Raw genomic sequence first — 19,774 nt, 5'->3', positions numbered from 1 at the left:
ATGGGCTTGGTTTTATTCCAATTAAAATCTACTCCGGGAGATTATCTAGCATTGATAATTTCTTTTTGTTTTCTTAAAGATACATTATGGGAGATTAGAAAAAGAGCTGGCAGTTCTCACAATAATAGTTAAAAACTAGATAATGTAAAGGGAATTTGCTGAAAATTTTAGTCAAATTGATCCACTCTGAACCGAGATTTTAGCGATTGAATTTTGGGTCTAGCCTTGATCATCATAACTAAAGTCGGTACGATAAAAAAACATAGTCTCGATTATCCATTTTTTGATTTAATTATCAATGAGTGTTAAGCAGCCGATAGGATTCTAATCCAGAAAATGTCGCAGGCTAGCGATGACATCGAGAGTTGATTATGGTCTGGAAAAGTTAATTAATATCTAATTAATAATTTAGATAACATTTCAGACCTAAAGAAAGATGTGCAATTGGCAGATTTAGCTCTTGCATAATGTATGTTTAATATAATCAATCTGACTAGTATGAAATATATGTAAATGTTTTTTATAGATGTTTGTGTGTTATGTATTTCAGACACATCTATATCATTGGGAGAGTATATGTGACACAAGTCAGATATTTTTCAGACATCAGAAACTGTGTGAAACATTGGCATCTAATCCTGTACCAGTTCTTACAATAACAGCTCAACCTTCAATTGATATGGATGGTCTTAATGAACTCAGTAAGTTATAATCAGTATAAATAATAGTACTATATTTTAAAGGATAACTACACTACAGGCTTTAAAAGAAGAACAATTTCGTAAAGGAAAACTCCAGCCATTACAAACTTTTAGATTTAATTCGTTATCAATACTGACATCCAAAAGAAACTCCAGATTAATTAAATCTTAATCATTTTGGATAATTGAACTGAAACACTGGTTTTATATTTACATTTCATGTATCTGATGACTTAAAAATACTCTTCTTGTTTGAATTTCCAATGAATTATTTTCAACAACGTCTTGGTATAGTTTCTGTTGGATGCAGCAATCTGAAATATCATGGTCTTTCAAATCAATGAATTTTTTGTTGTGTACAAAAAAACAGCTATTTAACAAATGCTATTATTTGTTTATATAGCTAAAAAGTTTGAAATAGTAACCAATTTTTTTTCTCTTTCTTTAACAGAAAATCGACCATATATATTTTTATCGGGACGTGTGCATCCTGGAGAGAGTAATTCCAGCTGGGTTATGAAAGGTTTGTTTTAAATTTTACTGTACCAATGAAACGGTCAACTTTTATTTTATTAATGGTTCAATAATTACCTTTACTGACTTTTTGCTTTGGAATTTGTTGAGAGATACATAGTGATTAAAGTGTCAATTATACATTAATTAATAATAATGAATTTCCAATTATACATTAATTAATAATAATGAATTCCCAATCTGATCCCAAGAATTTCATCATGGACAGAATATAAGGACTCGGGAGTAAATGTTTTATCTATTTTTACTATTGTTTAATGTCATGTTTTGATTTTTTTTTCTAGGTACAATAGACTATTTATTGAGTATGAAACCAGGAGCTCAGAGATTAAGAGAGATGTATATATTTAAAATTGTACCTATGTTAAATCCTGATGGTGTTATTAATGGAAAGTAAGATTTGATTTATTGACTTTGGGGACACCTTCTGGAAATTGATTCTATCAAATAAATCTTGTAGACATAAGAATTTCAAGTGACAATCATGCACCATGTCAACCAATCACAAATTGAGGACCTTTCGCATTGAAGGGGGTTGGATGGCCGAATGGTTACCACGTGCAGGTTGTATCATAAGGTCTGTCATAGAGTCTACTGACATTGTTTCGATTCCCCGGTTGTACGTGACAAGATGTAGGGTCGCCTGTCCAACCTCATTGGTTTTCTCTGGGTCTTCCGGTTTCGCCCCACTGCTAAAGACCCCTATGTGCAGGCAAATTATTGAAATAAAATTGAACCATATGTTAGTCCCGAAATGACCTAGTTTATGTCGAGTGGACTTTAAACCTCCTTTCGCATCGGTGTGAAAACGAATATGAAAACAAAAATGTCATCGATTCGTGTGTACTTGTGATGTCAACACATACACGAGTGTTCGGCCAGTGTAGAGTTCGTAGAATGTGCTCAAAAGTAATATTCTGCTTGATTCGTTGTACATCTGCCAAAAAATCGATTGAAAACTTTGCCTTGATTGAGAAATTCATGGAGTGGCAAATTTAATTCAAGTTGAATAATACTTTGTTAAACAAAAAAAAAAGAAATATTGATATTGAATATATCTATTTCTAAATAATCAGTAGATGAAAAATAACTGGAAATAGTTGAAATTTAATTAGATGATGTGTTTTATCATCTGAATAGAAATAAGGCATAGAATTAGGCCTTTTTATCAGGCCAAGGGGGTATGTAGGCCTATCATAGTAATCTTTTTTCCCTATTGATTTATAGTCTTATTAATAGAATTTCAGGTGATTCAAATACAATTGGTTCATTTAATGAAAAGGCTGCACTACCTAAGTTTCTAGGCCTAATTTTAAAGATGAAGGCCCAGTTCTCTTATTTATTTTATCTATTAATAGCATGTTAGAGGATACGAAAACGTAAACGAACATTTGTACCGATGCGAAAGGTCCCTAATATGTATTCTATGCACACACCAGACTGATGTGGCAGAACTGTAACAGTACTCAATTCCAATTTAATGAACAGTTTACAAGCCCAATACAATTTTGTCAGTTTCAAACTGACCATCAAACATTAGCCTTTAGTGGCATTTAGCGATTGAGAAACACAATAAAAACACAGGTCTTTGTTTGGCCTCAAATGTTATATAAATCATTAATTAGACATTTATTCACATGCCAAGCCCATAATCAAAGCTCTAGACAATCAGATGCTTTTGATTTTCAATGGATTTAAACAGGATTGCTATTAAATAATTTAATTTAAAAATGGATAATCAAGACTTTATTTATTATCATAACAATAATGTAGCAGTGGTAATCAAGACTACACTGTTCTTCAAATGGCAATAACTCTGCTCAAAATTCCCTTTTCATTATCTATTTTTTAACTATTCTAGCGAGAACTATCGGGTCTTTATCTTCATCTTTACATGTATAAATTGAAAGAAATGTCTATATGTGATATGTATTGCAGTTTTATGTAAAAATCTTGGAAATTGACTAACACTGTTTCTTGATCGATTATTATGCAAAAATGATTACAAGTTTTCGGTAAATGTAAGTAGACCTATTATATCTACATTAGGCTACTTGTAGGATTTATAAATATGTCTTTAAAAAAATACTAGTTATGTCTACCTGCTTATTTATTTTTCTGCTGGTTGCTTCAGAATGTTAGTCAATATTTCGAGCCTAATGTATGAGATCTTTAAAGATGCATTATGTAAGAGCTAAATCTGCCTATTGCAGATGTATATTTTGGCTTCAAATGTTATATAAACTATTATTTAGACATTTATTCACATGACAAGCCTATAATCAACTCTCTAGATATGGTGAAGATTTAAGCAGATAAAACGATGGTCGCCATTTAATTTAAAAATGGCAAATAACAAGTACTGTTATTAAAATAATAAACAATCTATGCCTCATCTTTTCAAAACTTCAAACAGTGACAACTTCGCTCAGAATAAAGTAATGTGAATGAAATTTTCAATATATTCATTTTACATTATCTAGTTTTGAACTACTACAACAAGAACGGTCAGCTCTTTAACTAATTCTTACATAATGCATCCTTAACAGCATGATTGTTATATATAGTTATTGTATGCATGTGGTTTTTTTGTCATTGAACTCAATGTTGGACACCATAAAAAAAAAATATCAAATCAGCCATGACAGCCAGCCTATTTTAATGGCTTCCAAAACTAAATTTCTGTTTCTTTGATAAGACTTCTGAAACCTTCTGGAAAAAGACCAGTACAAAGGTCAGAGTAATTCATCAAGGTATCTATTTCAATAATAAACATTTCAGTTTAAAGAGCACATAAAATGAACATAAAAAAGATGGTATGTGCTTAAATTTGAAGATCTTGTGTTTCCATATACTCAAACCAAATTTTTATTTTGGTCTTAATCCATTCATAACAATTCCATTCTTCTTCTTCAATAACTTCAGTAGGTGATTTTACGTCCTCTTCCACCTAGGTGATATCACAGACAATGTCTTTGTTTGGTGATGGGGTTTTTCCCCTCACTCTTTCTCTCTCTAAAACTTGTCTAGTTTTGGGTTGATTGGCTACTCGTGATTAGTATTCTTGGTTGGGGATTCAGAGGGTGATCTTGAGTGCCACGAAGGAGATGTCGAGACCCCCCTTCCTCCTTCGTTTCTTTGACAATGTTGTGACACTGAGGGTTACTTGAGACTGGTTCTGGGTTTTATTGTGTTAGGATTGTTTTTCTACTGTTTTCTGACTAGTGGAATTTTGGTACGTGGGTTACTGTTGTTTTTTTCTGTGGGGACTGATGAGGAGTTTGGGATTCACTTTTTGACTGGAATCTTTTTCTCTGGACTCTGCAAAGGGCAATCTCTTCGACTGTGACCAACTTTTCTACATCAAAACCAGAGAGAGGCTTGGTCATTCATGGAAATCCTAACAGTAGCATCGCTGTAGTCAGTTTTTAGAATGACAAGGTGTGGTATGACTTTGACCTTATCTTTGTGGATGAACATCTTCACCTCCCTTATTCTCTTTTTGAACGTTTCACCCTTCTATGTAGACCTTGCGCCAGTCCTGCACTTATCTGAAGGTCGCGAGTGTATTCTTCAGAGTAAGTGACAGGAAAGTCATATTTTTATAGATTCTCTATAGTGTGGAATCTTCTGTGGAATGTGTAGATGATGCTGTTATGGCTGTGTTCTGATGCATCTAGCTTTTCTCTGTAGTAAATGGCTACTAATTTCTTCTGCCCTTCGAGTAAACTCAATAAGCATGCCAGTTTTCCCCTGTCGGTTTGTCCTGGCCTGCTATTAATGATGATACATTGAACTCTTTTACTACAGGATTCATGATGACTGGTTGAAGACTGGATCACTGGAGGACGGGATTAGATGTTAACAGGGCTTACACTAATTAACATATGATCATAATTCCAGAGATATGTCCTCAAATATAGCCAATACAGCTCTACCCCTGGAAATGGTTTTGTCAATTACCTAATTTTCCCATAAGAGTAGAACTGAGACCACCAAATGCTCTACACCTACACTTTCCATTAGGGGTTGATAATGTGAACTAATTAACGACTGACTTGTTTCTATCCATGTGTCTAATGAAATATAATAATCAAATAGGCTATTGTGTTATGTAGTTTATGTGAAGTAAACGAGACAAAGTATTATAGCTTATTAGAAGTGCACTTTAGTATATTAAGAATTTGCTATAGTAATGACATCAATTTTGATACTCCCAGTTATTTATAACTTTTTTCTGGCAAAATTTATGTATTGTTTGTGGACTTTGAATTTGAATTAGGATCGATGATACTATATTTTTTTTCCCCAGGGTTCTGCTGTTCAGACACAATTTAAGTAAGCGAGTATATTACACTACAATAATGGAAATACAAAGGGTATGACATTATTATGTTGACATATCAGTATGTTGACATTAATAACTCTTCGTCAAAGCATGTGCAATTATCCTGTGGTGTACCTCAAGGTTCAGTGTTGGGACCTCTTTTATTTACACTGTATATAAAATCCCATGGAAACCACATCAATAGTTATAACATTCAGCCCCATTTTTATGCTGATGACACACAGCTGATCGATAAATTTAACCTCAACACTGTCAGCCAGCTCTCCACAATTGGTAATTTGGAAAGTTGCCTAAACAGTATTAAGAACTGGATGTCCACCAATATGTTAAAGCTTAATGACGACAAAACTGAGCTTCTCCTTATTGGACCTGATCACAGACTTAATACTTGCATTGCGAAATCTCTCAAAATAGGCAATTCAGATTTTCCGATATCAAATGTTGTGAAAAATTTTCGAGTGTTCTTCGATTCAAACCTCAGTTTTAACTCTCACATAAACAACTCCTGCAAGATTTGCCATTTTCATCTTCGAAGAATAGGATAAATCTGTCATTTTATACCTGAAAGTGCAGCTGCTGCACTGGCTCGATCATTCGTGCTGTCCAGAATTGACTACTGCAATGCCATATTTTCTGGAGTAACTGATGAACAAATTTCCAAGTTGCAAAGGATCCAAAATCGTGCTGCACGCATTGTGACTAAAGCTAGATCAAAATCACACATCACTCCCGTCTTAAATGATTTTTATTGGCTCCGAATGCGTGAGAGACTTAACATACATACATACATGAAGAACTACATATTTTGATGCACTTTTCGTCTTTAGAGATGGGAGAGCTGCTTATATAGGTCACATGGAGTTCTAATCGGCCTTCTGATTAAATAGTTGTAGTAACGGAACTTGGAACAGGTTTCTTTTCTTGATTTGCCTAGTCTGAATACTTCAATAACGTTATGCCACAAACACTCGTTCACAGATTGTTCAGTGTACATCACTGCTGGAATTATTTACTAATGCTTCTCAACAAGTGCTTTTTCTTCAATCACACACACACACACACACAGAGGGCATTTCACATTCACTCTAGAAAAGAGAATGTTTCATACATTACTAATCTGTGTTATTTTTTATTTACAACATCAAATTAAACTTTCACTATACTGGATTAAATTAAACAATAAAGTTTACCTTGCAGATCATCAATAAAACTGCCACATTTGTTTGTTGTATTATTTTTCACTGTAAGATAATTTTTCAATATGTTTACTAAATGAACTAACCAAATGACAACAGTTGTATCACTGATGAGTTGAGTTCTATATATGAAGTGTATTTTGGAGAGTGTAAGCATGATATCCTGCCTTGTGTATGATATTCTTAACAAATAGCTGTGTTTTGATATTTTCTAGTTCAATTTCTCGGCATCGACTCACTGATGCTATTAGAGACCATGATGACAACAGTTACCTCTCTTAAAGGTTAAAGAAAGTTTTGGACTCTCCCTGCTCAGTAAGACTTATGTTTCCACCCCCCTTTTTAAAACAATTCTGTCTGTTCATTATTACCCAGGAATTCTCTGGGTCGTATATGCACAAAATGTGTATGTTCTTAAAGTCTCTGAACATGATTTGACTAATATAGGCAACTCCTACAAATTACAATAAAAGCTGAATCTCTAATGGGAATATCAGTCCAAAAATCTGTTCAGTATTTACTTAAAGCTATGATGAACTGAAATTCCATTCTTGCTTCTTTTTTTTGAGAGAATCTGTCAACAACACTGATCTACATTTCTTTAAAGTGGAACTTCCCACCATTTTGCAATCTACGGTAATCGCCAGTAGTTAGAAGTCTTTATGTTTTACGAAATCTAATTGATGGGCCTGTTTTTAATCCTATTGAATCCAAGCCAACAGATTATCTAGCGTTGATATTTTTATTTTGTTTCCTAAATTCAATGTTAAACAATTGATCTGAGTACATGTTAGTGTGGATTAAGCCATGTTGATATTTTTCGATAAATGCAAATCATGCACAGTTACTTTAACGGACGATTGTAGATAGCATTTGGTTTACAAGTTTAAGTTTGGAATGAAGCAAGTGCAGTATGATTTGGGTTGTTTGCCCATCTCAGTATATAAGTCAAGGTCACCATATCGAGTATGTTTATACCTACAACCGTTGGTAGTACAACGCCACAGCACATGCTCACTTCACTTAAAAACTTGGTTAATGGCACACCGGTATACAGTAATCACGACCACTAAAGAATGTGATTATATTGTCCGTAATAAAATGCCAGTTTATGATGATTGTTTTATTTTTTCAGTCATCGTAGTTCATTAGTAGCAGAAGATTTAAACAGACGATGGTCACGTCCCTGTCCTAAATTACATCCAACTATTTATCACACTAAAGGTTTATTACATTACCTTAATATCATCAATAAAACACCACTGGTAGGTTTTCTTTTTAAATTACATTGAGGTGAAATTAAATCTAGAATTTCTGTTTTATTGGAATGTTCCATTAAAACATTTTAGAATGCAAATATGATGTGGATATAATAATCTTATGACATTGATGCAAGCAGATACAATTCAAATATTTTTCAAATGCTTACAGTGACATAAATATGAATGCATGAAATTAAACTAATGTATACTTCACAAAGCACACATGCAACTCTTTTGAACTAATGTGTTCATAACTTTATGTACACTTTATGAAACGGGGACCCTGGTTTGAAAATCTTGTTTTTGAAATGAGAAAATATTGAATAATGTTTAATTAAAAGTTGAATTATTTAATATCTTCAAAACGACACACTGTTACAAATCAGGGCATCCCCATGATTATTATCCCACGCCGAATAAAGTTAGGGAAAGATATTGAAATGTGCTCCTTTTCGTTTTTGAGGCACATCTCATGAGTCATAAAGATATATTTATGGAACTTCATACACACATCAACATCAACCTATTATAGATGCTCTACCTTTTGCCCATTAGAAATTTACTGGATTTATTTATATTTTGTGTTTGAATTCTATTTAAAAAAAACTGTGGGGGTAGTTTGTAATTCATTAATGAATTTTTCAAAACTTTATTTTCTATTTGTAATGTATTTAAAAAATAGTGTACTATATATTGTTACAGTGTAAGTTTCATATGTGATTCTTAGTGGTTATTTTCTGGGCTACTTTGAAAATATACATGGTTATTTTGTACTCTTTTAATTGGGTGATTGCCTCTTTTTGACTTATCGAACAAGGCCGATTGTAAATTCTACCAACACATGTGTATATATAGTACACTATAAAACTTTCACTTGTGAGTAATGAATAAATGATTTGTTGCCAGTAGACTAAACAGTTCAAGGAAAGTCAAAATCACCCTTTTGCTGGTAATAGTTGTTTCTGGCGACTAGTCATCAAATTATTACTTGTAATTTTCTGTTTTATTACTGATCGTGTGACCAAAAGTGTGAGAGTTACTTATTTTATGTATATTTTGTAGGTGTCTTGTGATTATCATGGTCATTCTCGCAGGAAGAATATATTTATGTATGGCTGCTGCCCTACTTTATCATGGATCCCAAATGATACTCAAAACCCAGCATCTACTGGCAATAAACAGATAGACAATGGCTACAAGGTAATCAATTGTATATCATTAGACTTTACAAATTAGTTATTTGATTCACATTTCTGGAAAAAAGCAAGTAAGAGACCACATAAAAAGACTTGATGCCTTAGGCTACAAATGGAAAGATTGCAAAACCATATTTTAATATACAGGAGCACGCTTCAACTTCTCCTAATTCTTACCTGCGACCTCATTATTGTGGAAGCAGATGTTAAACCACAAAGAGACATATATTTTTGTTTAATTGCCTCAAAGCCCAGCAATTAATTTTGTTTAGTTTTGGTGTGTTCAAGCGTTGGTTGGTAGGAATCAGAACCCAACAGTTATTTTTTTCTGGCCTTATCTGAATGTCAAACTGTGGTGTCCATAGCTGAGATAAAGAATCATAGAATTCATTAAATGTTTGCATTCTATTGATTTGTTTGCTTATTGTTTGAAGATGATCATTAAAAGTCTTTACATCAGACAACAATTCTTATGTTATATTCCAAATCACATGTGGGACATGATCTTGAAGGATCAAAGAAATTTTTTTATTTTGTTTCAAATTAACTGCATTTAAAGTTCAATAAGTGAAGGAGAATTGATGAATTCTGTAATTTATGATACCGTCTCAATACTAGTGACTCTTCTTAAAAGCATGGCTACCAAGCAAGATGTACTATATTTTATATACCCAAATTTCAGTGTGGGTGTATTATGTTATTTTGCTACCAAGCAAGATGTACTATATTTATATACCCAAATTTCAGTGTGGGTGTATTATGTTATCGCCCCTGTCCATCCTGTCGGTCCTTCAACAATTGACTTGTTTGTAAACGCAATAGATTCTACAGTTTATAAATCAATTTTTTGACATTTTTCAAAGCTTTGAGGTCATGAGAGGGCGAACCCTATCTATTTTCAGTGGGTTTTAAACATATTTGTTTGTCAAATTCGGTGTGAAGCATTGGGGACATGACAGGAGGTACCATATTGATTTTCAACATTCTGTGACAATTCGGTTCCAGGATTCCACCCTTTTCTGATAACCTTGTGAATGCGATAGAGGCTATAGATTTATATAACGAAATGAAATGGAAAGGGGTTTAACAGATTTATACAACAGATTGTTTTCAAATTCAATGTACAGCATAGGGATCATGAAAGGGCAAGTACTATCGATATTCAACATTCCACAACCTTTGTATTCTAATTAGTTTTTATTAGTAAAAACAGTAGGACGTTAAACCCCATATCATTACATTTCATATTAGTAAAAAAATAAACAAAATATTGTTTTAAAGGAGAGGTCATAGTTTTATATTGTGCAAATCAAATGATTCACAGTTTCAACAGAATCTTGTTTGAAGAAAGGCCATTTTAGATTACTGGTAATCAGTAGAAATTTACCAAATATTTTATGGTACTGTGTGTATCAAAACAAGTTTTTCCCCTAAAATGACATGTTTTTTTTTTAAATAGACCTCTTCAAATATTCATTATTAGAATTTTGAAGTGGTACGCATGATAAAAACATATATACAAATAAAAGAGAAGAATTCTTTTATATTAATCTCCAGAAATTTCTACGGACGTGACATTTTCAAATACTACATGATTTATTAGAACAGATACCAGTATATAATTAAGCATCCCATCAGACTCTAGCTGTTTTCTGTTTAGTTATATATTGTTTCATGATTGTGGACCCCACTATCTAGTCCTTGAGCCCAATGTCACTGTCTATCAGCTCTGTTGTATCAGCTGTGTTATATGTATTTTTGCACTGTTCGAGCTGTAATAATTAAACTTGTGATTCATTACTTTTATCATTTTATTTTCACTATCCAAAACCTAGATGTAGAAACATACTTATTTTTAGATTTACTCTTAATTCATTAAGACATGAGAAGAACTCTTTATCTTAAACAGATATTGATTTTTTGGATCTTGATCAATGTGAATACAGTAATTAGATCCTTTCTACTTTTCATCTTTGAATTTGTGTTTTAATTACCCATCTTAGATAGATGCATTTGTTTTCCACCTTAAAATACATTGTTGTATCTTTTAAGACACTAATTACTGATCAATACTGGAGGGTAGACAATATACATACATCATACTAATAAGCTTCTAATAGTAATTACAAATTTGTTGTTTAACTCTGTTAAAGAACATTTTCTTCAATTCGTAATTTCCTAGAATAGTTTATTTTAGTTGAGAGGATATTCAAGCAGATTCGGACCCCAAAATCTAGAAAAAAAATGTTAAAGGAGAAGTCAAAATATTTTGATTTATTTTTTTTTCTGTTTTTTTTTTTTGTCCATGACTAAGTTTTCACATGTGCTTCACAAAATATGTCACAGAAATTAAATATATGTGGGATTTCTCCTTGAGTAATAATCTTGTATTTTATTTTCAATTATTGTTGACATTTCAGACACTGCCTAGGTTATTAAGTATAACTTCACCAGCATTTTGTCTACAGAGTTGTAGTTTTGTTGTTGAAAGGGGGAAAGAAGCTACAGCTAGAGTTGTTATATGGAGACAGCTAGGTGTAGCTAGAAGTTATACTATGGAGAGTAGTTATTGTGGCTGTGATCAAGGCAAATATAAGGTAGGGTTAAGAGTTAAGTAGATGAGCAAATAGAGATGTGATTGGAAAAACTTTTAGTAAAACTATAGGCTGATATAAATACTGATATCGATAATTTGTATACAAAGTAATTATTCAGACCTATTATTATGATTTACCAGTCAATGTAGAAATTGTATGATTGAAGATAAATCTTGTGGAAAATTCACAGATTCTTTGTAAGCACGATTCAACGTCTTTTTGTAAGGAATTTAAGCGCGTTGAGTTAAGATATGCACTAACTTATTAAGACTTTGCACATCAGTCACGTGAACCACAGTAAACAATCATGGATGCCTCCAGCAACAGTTTCACACTGGACGATGCATTTACATCTTAGAAGGAATTCCCTCAATGACGCGATTATGCAGGTCTACGATCTATCATGACTGGAACATCGCTGCATTTCCTTTGATCATGGTCGAAGACTACCATTTTTATACGCCCACATTTTCATGTGGACGTATATTGTCGTCGCCCCTGTCCTTCCGTCCAACCACAATTGTTTGTGAACAGTCTACAGGTCACAATTTTTATCAGATTTCAATGAAACTTGAAATATAGGTTTATCACCCTAAGATCTCGGTTCCTTTCGATATTGGCATGTATCGGACCGTAACTTCGTGGATTATGGCCCCTGATTGCACGAAAAATCACATTTTTAGCTTGTGAACACTGTAGAGGTCACAATTTTTATCCATTTGGTTTAAACTTGAAATGTATGCTTATAGCCCAAAGATCTTGGTTCCTTTTGATATCCGTGCATATCGGGACGTAACTTCCTGAATTATGGCCCCTGATTGTACGAAAAATCGCGTTTTTAGCTTGTGGACCCTATAGAGGTCATAATTTTTATCCGATTTAAAAAAACGTATTATTATATCACCGTTACACCATAAGGACGACTGAGTTCGAATTCGTGAAAATCGGCCCAAAACTGACAGACAAAATGGCCGCCCTTCGCACATATCGGACCGTAACTTCCTGAATTATGGCCCCTGATTGTACCAAAAATCACATTTTTAGCTTGTGGACCCTATAGAGATCATAATTTTTATCCGATTTAAAAAACCGTATTATTATATCACCATTACACCCTAAGGACGACTGAGTTCGAATTCGTGAAAATTGGCCCAAAACTGACAGACAAAATGGCCGCCCTTCGTTCTCAAATAGCGTAAAAATATGGTATATCAAGGTTGTGGACCCTATAGAGGTCACAATTTCTATCCGATTTTGTTGAAACTTGAAATGTAAGGTTATAACCCAAAGATCTCGGTTCCTTTTGATATTCGCGCATATCGGACCGTAACTTCCTGAATTGTGGCCCCTGATTGTACGAAAAATCATGTTTTTTAGCTTGTGGACCCTATAGAGGTCATAATTTTTATCCGATTTAAAAAAACGTATTATTATATCACCATTACACCCTTAGGACGGCTGAGTTCGAATTTCGTGAAAATGGGCCTAAAACTGACAGACAAAATGGCCGCACTTCGTTCTCAAATAGCGTAAAATATGGTATATCAAGGTTGTGGACCCTATAGAGGTCACAATTTTTATCCGATTTTGTTGAAACTTAAAATGTAAGTTTATAACCCAAAGATCTTGGTTCCTTTCGATATTCGCGCATATCGGACCCTAACTTCCTGAATTATGGCCCCTGATTGTTCGAAAAATCGCATTTTTAGCTTGTGGACCCTATAGAGGTCATAATTTTTATCCAATTTAAAAAAATGTATTATTATATCACCATTACACCCTAAGGACGGCTGAGTTCGAATTTCTTGAAAATGGGCCTAAAACTGACAGACAAAATGGACGCCCTTCGTTCTCAAATAGCGTAAAAATATGGTATATGAAGGTTGTGGACCCTATAGAGGTCACAATTTTTATACGATTTTGTTGAAACTTGAAATGTAAGTTTATAACACAAAGATCTCAGTTCCTTTCGATATTTGCCCATATCGAATTGTAATTTCCTGAATTATGGCCCTTGATTGTAGGAAAAATCATTTTCTTTTTAGCTTGTTCTCTATCCATCTCTCGAAAATGTGGGCGTATCCTGCCTGGCAGCCGCTGGTTGTACAATCAGGGGCAATAATCCAGAAAGTTATGGTCTGAAATGCGCAAATATCAAAAGGGACTGAGATCTTTTGGATATAAAGATATGTTTTAAGTTTTATCAGAATCGGATAAAAATTGTGACCTCTAGAGGGTCGACAACCTTCGTATTGCATACTTTTACACAATTTGCGTACAAAGAGTGGCAATTTTGTTGGGCAGTTTCTTTTCGATTTTCCCGAAATTCGAATTCAATCTTTATTATGGTGGAATGGTGGAATATTTAAACGGTTTTTAAATTCGAAAAAAAAATTGTGACGTATAGAGAATCTGCAAGCTAAAAATGCGATTTTTCGAACAATTAGGGGCCATAATCCAGGAAGTTAAGTTCGGGTATCCGCGATTATCAAAACGATCCCAGATCTTAGTGTGTAATGGTGATATATTCACACATTTTTATACGCCCACATTTTCATTCATGTTGACGTACATTGTTGTCGCCCCTGTCTGTCCGTCCGTCCGTCCACAATTTTTATCCGATTTAAAAAACTGTTTCAGTATATCACTGTTACACCCTAACGATGGATGGTTGAGTTAGAATTTCGTCAAAATCGGCCCTAAACTGACAGACAAAATGGCCGCTCCTCGTTATCAAATAGCGTAAAAATATGGTATATCAATATTTTGGACCTCTAAAAGTCACAATTTTCTTCTGATTTTGATGAAACTTGAAATGTAAGTTTATAACCCATAGATCTTGGTTCCTTTCGATATTTGCGCATATCGGATAGTAACTTCCTGAATTATGGCCCCTGATTGTACGAAAAATCGTGTTTTTAGCTTGTGGACCCTATAGCAGTCATAAATTTTTATCCGATTTAAAAAAAACAACGTTTGAATATATCACCGTTACACCCTAAGGATTGTTGAGTTTGAATTTTGTGAAAATCGGGCCAAAACTGCAGGACAAAATGGCCGCCCCTCGTACGCAAATAGTGTATAGCATCTGGTATATATCAAGCTTGTGGACCCTCTAGCGGTCACAATTTTGACCTGATTTTGATGACAGTTAAAATACATGTTTGTAACTGAAAGATCTTGGTTACTTTCGATATTCGCGCGTATCCGATCGTAACTTCCTGAATTATGGCCCTTGAATGTACAAAAAAATCACGTTTTTAGTTTGCCATCCATGTCGTAGAGGTCACAATTTTTATCTGATTTAAAAAAACATGTGAATATATCACCATTACACACTAAGATCTTGGTTCCTTTTGATAATCGCGTATATCTGAACGTAACTTCCTGGATTATGGCTCCTGATTGTTGGAAACATCACATTTTTAGCTTGCGGATTCTCTAGAGGTCACAATTTTTTTTTTCCGATTTTAAAAATCGTTTAAATATTTCACCATTCCACCATAATGAAGTTTGAATTCGAATTTCGGGAAAATCGAAATGAAAATGCCCGACAAAATGGCTGCTCTTTGTAAATTGTGTAAAATTATGCAATACGAAGGTTGTGGAGCCTCTAGAGGTCACAATTTTTATCATATTCTGATGAAACTTAAAACATATCTTTATATCTCAAAGATCAACGTTCTGCTTGATATTTGCGCATTGCAGACCATAACTTTTGGATTATTTCCCCTGATTGTACAAAAAATCCTGTTTGTTTTTTGCTTGTTCTCTATCCATCTCTTGCAAAATGTGGGTGTATCCTGCCTGTCAGCTGCTGGTTAAAACAGCATGTAGGGGTAGTAATTAATTGATGTAATCCCTGCATATTGATTATGTTTTCCTATCGTTTTGGAACAATAGTTGAATAATCTATATTAAAGATACATTATGGGAAATTTTTATAAGGAGTTAGCCATTCTTGCTATAACAGTTCAAAAATAGATGATGAAAGAAGAATATTTTGAAAATTTCAGTCAAATTACTTTATTCTGAACATAGTTATCACCAGTGTAATTTTTGACTAAAAATGGGATTGAATTCCATCTTCACCGATTCTTATATGGCCGATCGTTTGATTGACAGGCGTTAACTCCACCTACATAATCTCTGCTGTCATCATATCCGAATTTGTGTTTTACCTTTTTGGATTTTTATAACAATTGGACAAAATGAGTGAGAGGGTAAATTTTCATTCTTACTTGTATTTTGGGCATGCATTAAATCAATTGAATATAGGACATAATATTATAATACAATTATGATAAATCTATAGATATACACCAGTGGCGTCGTGCCTATTGGGGAAATAAAAATATTATTATTGATATTATTAAGACAGATGACCTGTCCATCTGTATTAGTCATCACACGGTCTCCAGGAATTGTATAATTTGTGAGTATCTGTGTTTAGTTTTTGCACTCTAAATAGTTTAGATGTCATTTGTTAAGGCATCGCTCAACAGCGGCCTCGCTTCGTACACTCTATCATTTAGCCTCGATCCGGGAGTATGACGTCAACGTAACGGTTAATCTCCGTTCACGACGCCATTTAAAATTAAATCAGTCAACGAAATCCCGTTGAAATCCAAGCTGAATCCAAGCCATCCGTGGGTCTACAGAGTTGATTTTGTGCTTGTTGTGTAAATAAAGATCTCATTTATAATTTCTATGACATCTGAAGCCTAAATAAAGACTTGGAATAATCAGATTTAGCTCTTGCATAATGTATGTTTAAAATCTCGTATTACATAAATAGATTGACCAGTATTTATGGAATTTAAACTAGTTTCAAAATCATCAAAGAGAGAGAGAGAAATGGGGTTTAACGTCCACTCGACACAAACTAGGTAATTTCAGGACTAACATATGGTTTAATTTTATTTCAATAATTCGCTTGCGCGTAGGGGTCTTTAGTAGTGGGAGGAAACCGGAGGACCCGGAGAAAACCCTACTTCTTGTCACGTACAACCGGGGATTCGAAACCACAACAGTTGACTCAATGACAGGCCTTATGAGTCAACCCTTCGGCCATCCAAATTATAGAATTTTTAAGAAAGCTCATCATTTTTTATGAGGTATGGGGTATACATAATTAGGGGATTTCTGTAAAACAATTAAAATACAGGTTATAGAAGCCATTCATAGTCATGAGATTGCTCTTACAGGGTGTGATTTTATGATAATCAAAGTATGTAAATATATTAACATGTTAAAAATCTTGAATTTTCAATGTTTTTAATATTGAATCATAAATTAATGGTACCCTCCGGTCTGATATTGATGCATAATTTTTAAATGCACACAAATTGTTCTTAGAAGATTTTGTTTCATAATGATCAGTCCATTCGAACTGGCAAAAAATAATAATTTCCTTTTCAAATTTTATGAAAATAAAAAATGAAGGTGTAAAATATTAAAGATGGGCCTTTCACCTTTGATAGACATGTGTACATGCAACATTGTCCCAAAGTTTCATATTTTTTCATAGAAGGCTCCTATACATAAGCTTAGTGTTTGAAAAAGATTGATTTTAGCTCTTTTCCTGCATGAGCCGATTTTCAAAACTATTTTACAAGAAACCGACAAAAATATGGCTTTTAATAATGTTTATTCAAACAATACCCATTGATATTATACATATGATAGTAACAACTTCTAATATAGTGTAGTAAAATTTCTACACTGTATCGAAATATTGATTTTTTTTTTTAACAAGTATCAATTTTTGGAACTTAAGGCACTCCATCCACAGTTGACAGTACTTGTTCTGTAAAATTTGATGGTAAATTCTTTATATACTGTATATGTCATTCTCTTACAAACACCACAATTTCAAGAATATAGACTGACTATTTATCTGAGAAGGAATAAAATCTGATCACAAAAATCGAGTCATATAATAGTAGTTTCAGAACGTGCAAAAGGGTATCCCGATTCAAATGGTCATACCACAGTCAATATTAATGCTAGAGTCATATTACTTTGCAGTTTTACATAAGTCTGTAATGCAGGCTCTGTAGGTACTATAACATATACTTTTTTCATAATTTTTTGATGGAGGAACTTTACAACTTTCTGAGAATTTAGTCCACTTGACATAGAATGACCCTTTTGTTGTCATCAGCACCCTTTATTATCATGCTTTTGGGCCAAGTTTGCAATATAGTTGGTAAATAAAATTGGTATTTATTTGGTGATTAATATGTAGTTTATCATCCGAAATAACAAAATATGTCATATCTTATGAACAAGACTTACAGTGCTAGCTTTTAAATGTGAATTTTAGACTACTCAACGCCCTTAACAGATAGCTTGAAAATTTCATTTTTCTTCAGTTTCTAAAAATGAACATATGCTGCATGATAAAATTATAAAAAGATATGGAAATTCAAACTAGATCAGTTTTTCAAGCTATAAAGGCCCGATATTCCAGACTAAAAAAGACTTTATGACCATAAACAATAAGAAGTAGCCTTATATATTGGTCAAAAAACTACTCAAATCGATCAATTCTGACAAAATTGATGACTATCGAAAGTTCCCATTACTTTCTATTGATATCATGCCCCCATTTTGTTTTTCTGTCAGATTGCTAGCCATCACTTGAACAATATTTCATTTCTATCCATGATACTGTCTAAAGAAAACTTATCAATTTGAATAAGCAAAATAATTACTGGCGGAGGTTGAGTGGTCCAAAGTGTGCGCTTCAGATCATATTGTCTGTCATTAAGTTAAGTGCTGTGGTTTCGATCCCAAGCTTGTACGTGACAAGGCCTAGGGTTGGCTGCATAAACCTTATGGGTTTTTCCAGGTCCTCCAGTTTTCTCTTTAAAGTAGAGCTGGCAGTCGATCCTGTTTCAAGTATCGATTATTGCAGACCATCCGCCGACCAATAATCAATGATATCGGCAAATTATTTTGACTTTCATAATTTGTACATGAATAACGAATGATATGCGAGTTTATGTTGTAATATCATTCTGTATACATGTAGAATTTTTTTCATTTATTTGACATTTGACAATAAAATAATAGCATTCCATAGCAAAACCAAGGTGTAGAAAGAAACTTGATCAACTTCGTAAATAAAGGGAAAGTACGTGTTTGACTTAGAAACAGATCAGAAGACGAAAGAAATGAAGAGTTAAAATAAGGGGCACAACTGAATGTTACGTGAAACCATCATGACATAAGCGACCAACATTTCTCACTGGTGCCGTGTGTTTTTTATTATGCCTATTCTTTTTAATTACAGTTCTAGGCCCAAGCACGTGTTGCAAAGAATACAGTGATAAGGATTATTTTTATGGATTTCTTCTTACAAGTGAAGTACCTATAATTGCGTGATAATCGATATTTTAAAACTGTATCAATAACCGATTTTCAAAACGCTTACCGACGATTATCGGCAATATCAATATTTTTCGCCAGTCCTACTTTAAAGTGCTAACAAATTATTGAAATAAACTTGTATCATATTTTAGTCCCAAAATGACATTCAAGTGGACTTTACCGCCCATCTCTCTCTCTCTCTCTCTCTGTCTCTCTCTGTCTCTTTCTTTAATTCTTCTAACTGGTTGTATCAAGACAACATATTTCAAACACCTTTTCAGTTCCATTTTTATACACCCACATAGAAATGTGGACGTATATTGCCGTCGCCCCTGTTCGTCCGTCCATCGTCCACAATTTCTTGTAAACGCTCTAATGCCAAAAGTTATCATCCAGTTGTTTTAAAATTGATATATGTTGTTTGCATTAGTGAGATGAAGAAGCCTATTTAATTTCAATAATTTCCGTTTATTACATCTAAAGTTATGGCTCTTGTTTCACTTTGTTGAACCTTGTGAACGCTCTAATGCCAAAAGTTAACATCTGATCTCTGTGAAATTTAT

The 19,774-nt window shown here is 33.5% G+C and overlaps 1 protein-coding gene across 1 annotated transcript in view; it reads left to right on the top strand.

Annotated features, from left to right (window-relative positions):
- LOC126819205 (cytosolic carboxypeptidase 1) overlaps nt 1-8,046 on the top strand; it is a 36,673-nt gene extending 28,627 nt beyond the window's left edge. The window contains exons 18-22 of the mRNA XM_050547112.2: nt 551-701; nt 1,153-1,224; nt 1,520-1,628; nt 6,995-7,094; nt 7,915-8,046. Of these exons, the coding sequence (XP_050403069.1) occupies nt 551-701; nt 1,153-1,224; nt 1,520-1,628; nt 6,995-7,061 (399 nt within the window). The 3' untranslated portion in view covers nt 7,062-7,094; nt 7,915-8,046. The remainder of the gene's footprint in view (nt 1-550; nt 702-1,152; nt 1,225-1,519; nt 1,629-6,994; nt 7,095-7,914) is intronic.
- The last annotated feature ends 11,728 nt before the right edge of the window (nt 8,047-19,774 follow it).

The sequence above is a fragment of the Patella vulgata genome, chromosome 4 (assembly GCF_932274485.2).
Source record: "Patella vulgata chromosome 4, xgPatVulg1.2, whole genome shotgun sequence".
NCBI classification, from domain to species: Eukaryota; Metazoa; Mollusca; class Gastropoda; family Patellidae; genus Patella; species Patella vulgata.
Note: the sequence above shows the minus strand (reverse complement) of the source record. Positions and strands in the feature narration are given on the sequence as shown.